General features: G+C 47.9%; 1 protein-coding gene across 1 annotated transcript in view; it reads right to left on the reverse strand.

The window, feature by feature from the left end:
• LOC102759106 (Fc receptor-like protein 1) overlaps positions 1–9,135 on the reverse strand; it is a 14,891-nt gene extending 5,756 nt beyond the window's left edge. Inside the window, exons 1-5 of the mRNA XM_015564261.1 lie at positions 9,096–9,135; positions 6,222–6,242; positions 2,901–3,170; positions 1,286–1,573; positions 846–1,124 (exon numbers count right to left, since the gene is read on the reverse strand). Coding sequence (XP_015419747.1) covers positions 846–1,124; positions 1,286–1,573; positions 2,901–3,170; positions 6,222–6,242; positions 9,096–9,126 — 889 coding nt within the window. The 5' untranslated portion in view covers positions 9,127–9,135. The remainder of the gene's footprint in view (positions 1–845; positions 1,125–1,285; positions 1,574–2,900; positions 3,171–6,221; positions 6,243–9,095) is intronic.
• Between the last annotated feature and the right edge of the window lie 3,361 nt (positions 9,136–12,496).

A 12,496-nucleotide genomic window follows, 5' to 3' on the forward strand; every position in this document is an offset into this window, starting at 1 on the left:
GCGGTCGGGGGGCAGGGGGGGGATGTAATTTCAGTCTAAGGTGCATAAGAATTGATGCATTGACTTTAGTTGGGAGATCGTCAGTGTAGCTGGAACTGCTCCCTGTATTTCTCATCCAGTAGCTGATTCGTTATTTAAATAGTTACATTTTCATATAAAATTAAATCACAGAATCATTAGATATCAGCTGGATTTCAACTGGTAATACAAAGGGGATAGGAACTTGACTAACATTACATTACTTTAATAGGTGCCATGCCCTGCTGGGAGTGTAAGCAGGTCTGCGGGCAGGTGGCGCAGGCGATGCATTCATTCTTTACAGTATACGTGACACAAAGGCAGCCTATTTCAGCGATAACCAAGGTCACGGTAACAGCATACCAATCCCCGTAAATACTCACCTGCCTTTCTCTTGAGCCAACAGCACAAGAATAGGGTCATAGTGGTGAGACCAAGGCCGCCAAGCAGCCCCTCAAGCATGGGTGGAGGAGGGCTTTCTCTGTCCTCTGCAGGCACTGAGGAGAGAGACCTGTGCGTGAGCTGCCAGGGAGAAGGACTTCGGTTTGGAGAGCAGATGTCTTGAGGCCAAGGCCAGCCCTTTGCAGGGGGAGGGGGCAGTGAGACTTAGTTATCTAGAGACTTGCAGCTCTTCTCAACGATGAAAGAACCAGAGATGCACCCAGCCCCTCGGTCCTCCAGGCCCCTCAGCTACACCCCCAGGGCGGCACCACCCGCCGAACCCCATCTGGGGTAACACAGCAGCAAAAACACCTCGAGGCCCGTGAAACCCTCCCGGCTGCTGAGAAGGAGACGTTCACCAAGACCGATCCTGGGCTGAGCTGTACCTGTGACGTGGAGAGGCACCGCCTCACTGCGCTGGGCTCCCCGGCCATTGTCGGCCTCGCAGGAGTAGTTCCCGCAATGTTCTGGGGTCAAAGAGAGGTTCAAGGAGGCCCCTCCTCCGAAGGGGACTGAGCTGTTCCCCAGGGGGACATCCTCGAGGAAAAACTGGTACTGGATGGGAGGAGAGCCGCTCCGGGCCTCGCAGTGCAGCTCCACCACGTCCCCCACCATCTGCTGGGGCCCCGCAGCCTTGACGGTGAGGACAGGCTGAGACACTGGAACTGAAAAAGATGGTGGGGTGTCCAAGAGGGTGTCGGACAGTGTGGCAGCCTCACCATCTCTTCCCTCAGGGGCTCGGCCCCCCGAGCTTCCTCCGGATGCCCCCGAGGAAACAGGGGTCCCGTGTGCCCGCTCCTGCCAGCTGATGGGCAGGGACACTTACTTCTGACAGCGATGCTCACCAGCCCACTGAGGCTGGGGCCATAGCCGTTGTCCGCGGAGCAGTAATAGGCCTCGGCGTCCTGTTGGCTCACCGCAGGAATCTCAAACCCGGCCATCAGGGAGCGCTGGGTCTTGGCTCCCAGGTTTGACCCCAGGGCCCCTCGGTACCACCGGAAGGTGATGTCTCCTGTGCCCCCCGCGGCCATGCAGACAAGAGCCAGCTGCTCTCCCTCCATCACATGGCCCCCTGGGGGCTGTGTCGCCAAGCTCACATTGTACACAGGGACTCCTGCCAAACACAAATGACACGTGAGCCCTGAGGAGGAGTTTCAGGGGCAGGAGTGAGGATAACTGTCCTGGGGAAAAGGCGTTGGATAAAGTCAATCATTTATGTAGTTTAATTTGGGGGGAGGGGGCCGAGGGTTCTGCTGATTTGAAATTGGCGTTGTTTGGGTTCATGGTGGTAGGATAAGAAGGCACCATAGTATCACCGTGGAGGAGGCAGCATCACCTCCCTCCCTAGGACCATGGACCTCCCACCACCCTGATGTCTCTCAGACACTCATTCCTCACGGCACAAAGCCACTGGTTAATATTGCGTGTCGCAGATCAGACTGCCTGGGTTTGAGTGGTGCTTCCAACGCTGCTGGAACAGGGCCTGCCCTCTAGGTTGGTGTGTGTGTGTGTGTGTGTGTGTGCGTGTGTGTGTGTGTGTGCGTGTGTGTGTGTGTGTGCGTGTGTGTGTGTGTGTGCGTGTGTGTGTGTGTGTGCGTGTGTGTGTGTGTGTGCGTGTGTGTGTGTGTGTGCGTGTGTGTGTGTGTGTGCGTGTGTGTGTGTGTGTGCGTGTGTGTGTGTGTGTGCGTGTGTGTGTGTGTGTGCGTGTGTGTGTGTGTGTGCGTGTGTGTGTGTGTGTGCGTGTGTGTGTGTGTGTGCGTGTGTGTGTGTGTGTGCGTGTGTGTGTGTGTGTGCGTGTGTGTGTGTGTGTGGTGTGTGGGGTGTGGTGTGTGGTGTGTGGTGTGTGGTGTGTTCCACCATCACCAGTGTTGATTGTGAGCAGGTCTGGGAAGCCCAGGCATCTGGAGAACAGCTGCTTTATGGCGCAATGGACACATCTTTGTCTGAGAATGAAAGGATATCAGAAGCATCGGCCCTGACTTGCGATAACATCTGTGATTTTGAATCAGAAAACACCTTTTCTATCTTTGAAAACCAGCCCCACACTTTTCTTCCATTAGCCCATCTGTAATAGCCTATTCCACAAAGCCTTCTCTTGCAACCTCGGTCATCTTTCTCTCTTCTCAGTATTTTTATTAATAGCCCATCCTACACAACACCCTCTATTTCACCGTAGTTGTTCAAAGTGCTGAGTGAGCAACAGCTGCTGGTATCAGGGACCATGTATTATGTAGATTTTCTCCGCTCTCTGCTGCAGAGTGAAGACGCACAGTCAAGTTTGTCTAAAGAGTCTTCTGCTCGCTTGAATGGGAATAGCAAGGAGAAGGGAGGACCCCTCAGGACTTGCCTGGAGAGAGCAGCTCGGGAGCAGAACAGAACAGTGAGCACAGCCCAGGCTCACGCCCCCCTGAGCACCCAGCAGAGGCCCCAGTGGCACTCACCCTGCACAACTATCTGGATTCTCCGGCTCCGAATGACTTTAGGTCCCTCTCCCTGAGCTTCACACCAGTAGGACCCTGAATCTCTCCTCTTCAGGGCAGTGATCTGGAGCTCCGAGGAGTTGTTCCAGCTCAGCCCCAGGGCAGAGCCATCTTTGAAGAAGAAGAACTGGAGCGGAACATCTAACTTCTGTGTGGAGAGTTGGGTCTTGCAGGTCAGGGTCATCGCGTTCCCCTCTATGGGCCGAGGAGGGCTGACTGTCAAAAGCAGCGCTAGAGAGAAGGATAAACACATATTCCAGGGCAATGGCATTCAAAGTCACTTTGTATTCTTAGCATTTGAAACAAGACTGAGAGCCTGCCCTAGCTGGTGTGGCTCAGTGGATAGAGCGGCAGCCTGTGGACTGAAGGGTCCTGGGTTTGATTCCGGTCAAGGACACATGCCTGGGATTCAGGCTTGATCCCCAGTAGAGGGTGTGCAGAAGGCAGCTGATCAATGATTCTCTCTCATCATTGATATTTCGATCTCTCTCCCTCTCCTTTCCTCTCTGAAATCAAGAAAAATAAGAAAAGAGTGAGGACCAGCCAACTGGACACACAGATCACAACATCACCCACAAGTGGTCCATGGGCTTTCTCCTGCCATCCGCTCACCCCCAACACACCTGCCTCCGTGTAGCATCGCCTCCTACCACAGGCAGCCCTTACCTTGGACTCGGTCCTTACTCACTGACGTTTCTACCCATGAACTAAGAGCAGCCCTTCTGGAGACCGTGCCGGAATCCTGACCACTGTCATTGCAGCTGGCGTTGCGGAAGACAACGCTTGAAGTCATCGGAAAAGCGAATATATTTCATCCATCCTTGTTGTAGGCCTTAGTGGCTATTTTCTCCTGTCTCCTTTCCCCTGACATCTCAGACCATCTCTTTCCAAGACAGAATATAAAACCTGGAGGATCTGGGAAAGACTTAGAGAAACTCACTTCCCTCTTCACCTATTCTCTTCTGCCCTTATTATTGCAATGAAAGAAGCAGGCATGTACTTGCTTAGAAATGTCCTCCATCCACACGTCTGCACAGCCTGTGTTCTGAGACTTTTTTTTTTTACTTTTTTTCATTTATTTATGTCTGTTTGTTTGTGGGGTTTTTTTCTTTTTCTTTTTTTCTTGTGAGACTTCTTGACAAGGCCCTTTAGAAGCCATGCTTACAAGGAGAAAATTTAACCCATATCTTGAGCCTCGGGGGTGTATGTTTTTGACAGAGGAGCTTTTTCCTGGATGAATTAAAGATGGTTATATTTGTATACTGCTTTCATCTCATCTCCTTATGGTAGGAAGGAAAGAGGTATTTCTTAAAACTTCCCAAATAGTAGAGGCTCTGAGGGTTGAATAAACAAACCCCTGAATGGCCAGTGCTCTAGGGGATTTTGATGTTTCATGGGCTGATGCATCTTTAATTCACCAGCTAGAAATGCCAAGTGCTGCAGATCCCCGGGGGGTATTTCTGGTTTGATATCTGTAATCTTTACCCTGGAATGCGGTGCCTTGGGACTTGCAGAACATCAGTTCCAGAATGATGCGACAAGATTTGCCCGTGCTAGGGGGTGGGATGCCCTGCACAGTGGAGTCACTTTCTCTCCTTGGATAACTGCAGTCCCTAGAGGCCTGAGGAGCAGCACAGATGTAGGGCCTGAGCAGGAAAGGGAAGGGAAAAGGTACCTGGGCACCCTGGAGGCCACTTTTCTGAATGAGCCTGGGTTGGGGATGGAGTAGGACATCAGAAAGCGCAGTTTTCAAGGATTTGGAGCTCAATCTTACAGCTTGGAGTTTATTTCAAATTAGAGGTCCGGTGCACGAATTTGTGCATGGGTGGAGTCCCTCAGCCTGGCCAGTGATCAGGGCCCATTGGGGCCATCTTGCCCAGTCCCGATCAGGGCCTATAGCGCAGGCCGGGACCACGGGAGGTTGGCCAGCCACCATGGGAGGTTGCTGTGGGAGCGCACTGACCATCAGGGTGCAGTTCCTGTGTTGAGCATCTGCCCCCTGGTGGTCAGTGCGCATCATAGCTACTGGCCAGTCTTCCAGTTGTCTGGTGGTAATGGTCACTTAGGCTTTTATAGAGAGAGATAATTCTCAGGCACAGAGGCCCCATGGGAAATTCCTGGTGGCAGAAGCTTCCATCACCCTGGGTGTGGCTTAGGCTAGGACTAGGTGCCTGTGTGGCTTTTCGGAGGAAAAACAGGGCCAAGAATAAGACACCGTGGCATTAGCACAGACTCAGACAAACACCAGGTGAGGGACCCAGCCGGAGGAGTCGGCTCTGAGTATCTCCCGTCATAGGAACCCTAATCTGGGGTTCCCTCGCTGCACGTGCAGCCTGTGCTCCTGATGGGACAGGACAGCCTCGTTTAACCCCGTGCTTAGTATTTTATGTACAAAAAGAGAGTTCTGACACATATCACATTGGAACACACTTCAGTACATATTTCTTCTGGGGGGAAATGGTCTCCTCTCTCCATCTGGTAAAGGTAAGACCTTAAGCGAGGATCAGAACAATGAAGTAAGTTTGCAGACGTCAGAGTCCGAGAGAGAAACCACGCTGGGTAACTGCTGTGGCAGCAGCTCAGCTAACACTGGGAAGGAGCCGGCAGCATTATTTTATGTTGCACGCGGCCCCAGGGCTGGCTGTGACGGTGTTCTCCGTGGGAATGTGGCTCCTTTCTCCCTCCTGGTGTAACACCCAGCTGAGGAGTACACTGGGGCCTCAGAGCCCCTGAGGCTGCGAGGGCAAAGACTCTTCTAAAATCAATCTTTGAGGGAGGGTGGCTGGGTGGGAGGTAATCAACCAAAGACCTTGTATGCACATATGCATAACCCGTGGACAAGACAGTGGGGTGGTGAGGGCCTGGGGTGGGGCGCGGGTATGAGCTGGAGGGAATCAATGGGGTAAAAGGGGAGCATATGTAATACTTTCAACAATAAAGAATTCTGAAAAGAATTGTTATATCAATAAAACAAAATCAATCTTTGACACCCATGACTTCTGTGTGCAAGCAGCATATCCCTCCCTAAGCTGGGACTCCCAGGGGGGGAAAAAAAGACTGTGGTTTTGAGGGAAGACCAGCACCTGCTCCCCGAGCTCAACATGCAAATCTCAGGTGCAGAAACAAATGTGAACACCGCAGCCGAGGCCCGGAGGGGCCACGGTTGTTTATACACCTCGGTAGCTGTCACCAGATGTCAGACAGCCACCCACTGGCCTCCGGGGTTGGCCCCCGTGTCAAGGTGCCCACCGACCATGAAGAAGAAGGGGAAGTGCAACTCACCTGTCGGTTCACAGGGCTGGCCTGGGAGAGAATCGGCAGAGGTCAGTGCGGACAACAAACCCAAAGCCCGTGCCAAGTTTAATTTCCCCAAGCGTTTCCCAACAACAGACCCTCCCTCCCTGCGCCCTCCCCCACATCTTTCCCTTCCTCTTCCTTCACTCTTTCTCTCCTCCCTTTCTTCTCTTCTCTCCTCCCTTCCTCCTGAGTTTTACCCTTCCTTCCTTCTTTTCTCCTTTCTCTCCATTGCTCTTCTCACATTCCACATCACCCATAAGACATCTGCCCATAAACAACACATAGTTCATTTTATGATTATAAAGCAACTTCCAAGAGCTTCTCTCATTTATAATTGCACGATGGTGCCTTTGTTTTAGAACTACTTAGCAGCTCCCTTCTTCAAGCCGCCCATTTCCAGGCCCTCCTCTTAAAGCGCCGGATGACCCAGCTCTAATGCGGCCCCATGTAAAGGTAGCCAGGACAGGACAGTGGGAAGGCTCAAGGCCTGGTGATCACTAAAACTGCACCTCCTGTGGGAATGCAGGCTCTACAGCCCGATGGCATTGGTAAGAGGCTCTTCCTCTTACACGTTGTGTCACCCTGAGAAAAAGGTTTCATCTCTCTGTACTTTTCTTTTCTGAAAAAAAATGGAGACAATAACAGACTTGCCTCATAGAGTTTTGTGAGAATTAAATAAGTTGATAGCCATAAAATGCTTAGAATAGTGCCTAGAATTTATTCAACGTTCAGTAAATATTATCTCATTATTAATGTCATCTATTTAAGCCCATGTTTAGTGTGAGATGCCTTCTTTTTTTTAGGTTAAATGTTTATTATTTAAGAAATTAGCCGAAACCGGTTTGGCTCAGTTCCTCGGGTAGAAGAAAAGAATGGATAAAGGCTTACATGAAAATCACAATTTCTGCCGAAACCGGTTTGGCTCAGTGGATAGAGCGTTGGCCTGGGACTGAAGGGTCCCAGGTTTGATTCCAGTCAAGGGCATGTACCTGGGTTGCGGGTACATCCACTGTAGGAGATGTGCAGGAGGCAGCTGATCGATGTTTCTTTCTCATCGATATTTCTAACTCTCTATCCCTCTCCCTTCCTCTCTGTAAAAAATCAATAAAAAATATATTTTAAAAAAAGAAAAGAAAATCACACTTTCTTTATTCATCTATACAACAAATACTATATACGAGGCATTGTAGATGACACTTACGTTACAGGAATAAAGATGAATGGTAGTCTTTGTTGTCAAAATTTTACATTTCAGTGGAAGAGAGCCAATTAAAAATAAACATATGGCATGGTTTCAGAGAGTGATTAGCGCCATAAGGAAAATAAGTCAGAGAAATAAGTTACTGATGATCTCATGATGGTCTTGACTATTTAGATAGATGTCAGTCGAGGAGAAACCTAAGTGAAATTAGGGTGAAAGCCTACTGGGTATTTGGGAACGATCATTTCTGGAAGGGACACAGCGCCTGCAAAGACGTTAAGACGGCATCACCTTTCTCACGGCGGGATAGGAAGGCCAGCGCATCCGGAATCGACCCGGTGGACCGACAGTGCTTGGTACCGGTGTGAGAGAAGTAAGCAGGGGCCCGTCGGGGGGTTTCTGGACTCGGTAATAGTTTGGGATTTTATTTTAGACTAGCGGCCTGATTGTGCCTTTGGTATGAAGTCACATGCAGCTGCTCAGGCACAGGTGTGAAGCATGCAGAAACCTGTGTTAATCAGGAGGCTGCTGCGGGGGAAGAGAGATGAAGGAATATGCAACGGAGTATTGTGATGGGTAGAGTCTAAGGTGACTACTGTGAGAAGAGAGGATGCAGAGCGCAGTAATTGCCGATGGAAAAGTAACCTTGGGGAGTTGAGACATGTTGGAGACAGAGCATTAAAGAGCGTGAGCTGGAGATACAGTCTGTTCGTTGTGTGGGGAAGGGGCTGATACTGAAAACAACGATTTTGGAAATAGGGCAGTTGTTAGCAATGCTCTAGGGATTGATGGTAGGAATGGAAGGTCATAAAAAGATAAAGGAAAACAATGTTTATAGTAAGAAGGGCAAAGAACTGAGAGACCAATTTGTGGTACAAACTATCTTTGTGGCTATCGAAAAATACCCAAAACAAAATCATCCATTAAAAGTAGAAAGACATGCCCTAGGCAGTTTGGCTCAGTGGATAGAGCGTCCACCTGCGGACCAAAGGGTCCTGGGTTTGATTCCGGTCAAGGGCAAGTACCATGGTTGCAGGCTCCTCCCTGGCCTGGGTCCTGGTCAGGGCTCGCACAGGAGGCAACCAATCGATGTGTTCCTCTCACATCGATGTTTCTCTGTCTTTCCCACTCTCTCTAAAAACTAATGGAAAAATATCCTCAGGTGAGGATTAACAACAATAAAAAAAAAAAGTAGAAAGACAGCCAGGCTCGTGTGGCTCACTAGTTGAGCATCAACCTATGAACCAGGAGGTCAGGGTTTGATTCTCAGGGCAATGCCCAGGTTGTAGGCTCCGTGCCCAGTGTGGGGCAAGCAGGAGGCAGCCAATCAATGACTCTCTGTCATCATTGATGTTTCTAAATCTCTCCTTCTCCCTTCCTCTCTGAAATCAATAAAGAACATATAAAAATAAATAAATGAAAGTAGAAAGACAGACGGTGAACACATCCTATGAGATAAAAGCTAAGATGATCATTTCCTTTTTAAAAATCTGTCTTTCCTGTATCTACCCCTTTCTGCCTGACCCCACCCTCAGTTGGAAGTAGAGATCTAAGCATCCCTGAGCATAGCCAGGCAGACTGCTCCTGAGAGTCCCACAGCTCTACAGGAGACAGAGCCCCGGGTGATGGAACCCCAGACTCCGCATTGTCCTACTCACCACAGAGCAACAGCAAGAGCTTCAGCAGCATGAGGACAAGGCCAGGGGCTGTAATCTGAGATGCTTCTCAGAGTGAAGAGGTGAATTCCTCAGATGTTTGAGGAAGTCGGCCCGGAAGTCACCCTGCAGTGCAAGTCTACAAAAATAGAAGAAGAAACAAGGGTGCTCCAATGGCCAGTTTCTATTTTCTGTTCTGTAGAGGCTGAGAAGATGAAAGGTGCCCTGCCAAGCTTCAGTCAGGGTGCCAAGGGCCAGCCACTGGTAACGACTTGCATGAGAGAACCTCCCGGAAGGCCAGGGACCAGCACACCATGTGGCCAGGTTTGTACAAAACCACAGCAAAATCCAACGAACTCCACAAATAACAGGTCGAAAGGGTACTAGTAATAGCAGCAGGCTCAAAAATATGTGGAGAAGAACTCCACTTTTTAAATATTTTCTTTATTTGTTCATTTATATTTTTTTCATTTATTTTCTCTTTACTATTTCTGTGTTATCTCATTTATCTCTTCTTTTCTTATCTATTTTTTCTCTTTCTCTTTTCTTTTTCTGTTGTTCTTTTATTTAATACTAGGGGCCCAGTGCATGAATATTTGTGCACCTTGAAAGGAACTGTGGGCCACAAGGTTGTGGTGGACACAGTGGCAGGTCTCAGCCCATCCTCTGTGGTGGACACAGTGGCAGGTCTCAGCCCTGCCTGGCCTCTCCCACTCTGGCCTTCAGTCCCCTGTCTGCCAGCAGCCCCGCTCCCACCGGCCCCGCTCACACCCACTTACAGTGCAGAGCGATTGGGGCCAGCACCGTCAGTGGGTGCGAGCAGTGGCTGCTGCCCCATTGCCCCTCAGGAGCAGGGGAAGGTGAAGAAGCCCTGAGGGGTGATCGGGGCCAGCAGCTACCACTCACACACGCTAACATTGCGGAGTGATTGGGCCCGGTGCCAGGCACCAGCAGCAGGTTCAAGTGGTGGCTCGAATGCTGGCAGCAGGTGCAAGCACCAGGCGGGACTGCAGTGTGCGGGAGCAAGGAATTTTCAGTAACCACCAGAGGTTGCCCTGATGACAGCAAACAGTGCCCCGCCCTGGTCTGGTGCCGCCACTCACCTGCTCCACCATCCACCGTGGCTGACGCCCACCATGTTCTGCACACACCACCTGGTGGTCAGCACACGTCATAGCGACCAGTTGTTCAGTTGTTCTGCCATTTGGTCTATTTGCATGTTAGCCTTTTATTATATAGGATTTTATTTTATTCATTATTATTACTGTTTTATATTATTATTATTATTATTCCATTCATTATCTTTATTTTCTTTTGTATTCTTATTCTGTTTTACCACTTTCTTCTCTTCTTTCAAATTTTCTTTTTTCATTTTTTTTCTTTAATTCTTTTGGCCTCTTTTAGTATTCATACATTTTTTTCTTAATTTTTTTTGCTGTCTTTATTTTATTGTTGATGATGGTTTGGTGTTTTGGGGGGTTTTTTTGGGGGGGGGTTGTTTGCTTTTGTTTTCTCTTTATTTTTTCTGTCAATGTCTGTATAACAATTGGCATGAGGTGGTCGGGGTTGAGCCTCACAGTCAGCCAGCACGAGGGCTACACCCATCTACTAATGGGACAACAGCAATCAAGAGCCAATCACAACAGGAGGGCCCACATAACCCATGCAAAGGACATTTCTACAACACCCAGCTCAGAAGATCAAGGAGACTACACCACTGAAGATAATCACTGCAGAAGGCTACCTCACCAAGACAGAGTAATAGCTGGCCTATCCATTACATAGAAACAAACAGAATAAGCAGCAAAGATGGAGAAACAAAGAAACAGACCCAAATGAAAGAAAAGGAAGAAGCTACAGGCAAAAAAGCTAAATGAAATAGAGGCAAGCAATTTATTAACAACAGTGTATAAAATAATGGTTTTAAGAATGATCAACAACATGAAAGGGGGCATAGAAACCGTGAAAACAACCAGTCAGAAATGAAGAATGACATAACTGAAATAAAGAATAGACTGGAAAGAATGATAGTAGCTTAGACAAAACAGAGAATCAAATCAGCGAATTAGAAGACAAGGAAGAAAAAAAAATCACTCACTCAGAGCAGCAGAAACAAAATATAATTAAAAATCATTATGATAATTTAAGGGGACTTTGGGACCACATGAAACTTAACCACATCCACATTATATGGGTACCCCAGAGAGAAGGAAGTGAGCAAGGTATAGAGAACCTGTTTGAAGAAAAAAATAACAGAAAACTTCCCTAACCTGAAAAAGAAAAAAGTCATACAAGAAAGAAGAAAAATCTCAAATTAAAAAAAAAACTAACATTTTATCTTAATGATCTAGAAAAAAATTAAGGCCCAAAGTCAAAGAAGAAAGGGCATAATAAAAATTAGAGCAAAATTAAATAAAATAGAGAACACAAAAACAATAGGAATAAATTCATTTAACAAAGACATGGTTCTTTGAAATGATTAATAAAATTGGCAAAATCTTGGCTAGACTCACTAAGGAAAGAAGAGAAAACAGTCAATAAACAAAATCAGAAATTAAAGAGAAGATACAAGACCCCACAGAAATACAAAAACTATATGAGAATACTATAAAAAAAAGCTATATACAACCAAATTCGATGACCTAGAAGAAATGGACAACTTCTTAGACATCTATCACCTTCTCAGATTGATTCATAAGTAATGGGAAGGTCTAAATAAGCGGTTCTCAACCTATGGGTCGAGACCCCTTTGGGGGTCGAATGACTCTTTCACAGGGGTCGCCTAAGACCATCGGAAAACACATATATAATTACATATTGTTTTTGTGATTAATCACTATGCTTTAATTATGTTCAATTTGTAACAATGAAATTGGGGGTCACCACAACATGAGGAACTGTATTAAAGGGTTGCAGCATTAGAAAGGTTGAGAACCACTGGTCTAAATGGACCAGAAAACACTAAATAAACTGAAACAGTCATCAAAAACCTCCCCAAGTTGGAGAAACCAAGATGGCGGCATAGGTAAACACCAGAAATTGCTGCTTCGCACAACCACTTCAAAATACAACTAAAAGACAAAATGGACATCATCCAGAACCACAGGAAGGCTGGCTGAGTGGAAATTCTACAACTAGAAGGAAAGAGAAAAGCACACTGAGACTCAGAGGAGGTGCGGAAGTAAAGTGCAGAGGTATGGAGGCACACGTGGAAAGGGCTGGCAACTGAGGACATGGTTATCTTTTTCAATTGGGAGGGAGTCTCAAGCTCCCGACTGCTCTAAACACCAGTTTCAGACGAGTCTCTGGGGACCCAGACTCATACAGGGAGAAACTGGACTGTCTGGCAGCGGGCGGAACTCGAGGGCGGCTTTCTCTCAGAGGTTCTTACAGAAATTACCGAG

This window comes from Myotis davidii, unplaced genomic scaffold (genome assembly GCF_000327345.1).
Source record: "Myotis davidii unplaced genomic scaffold, ASM32734v1 scaffold401, whole genome shotgun sequence".
NCBI lineage: Eukaryota > Metazoa > Chordata > Mammalia > Chiroptera > Vespertilionidae > Myotis > Myotis davidii.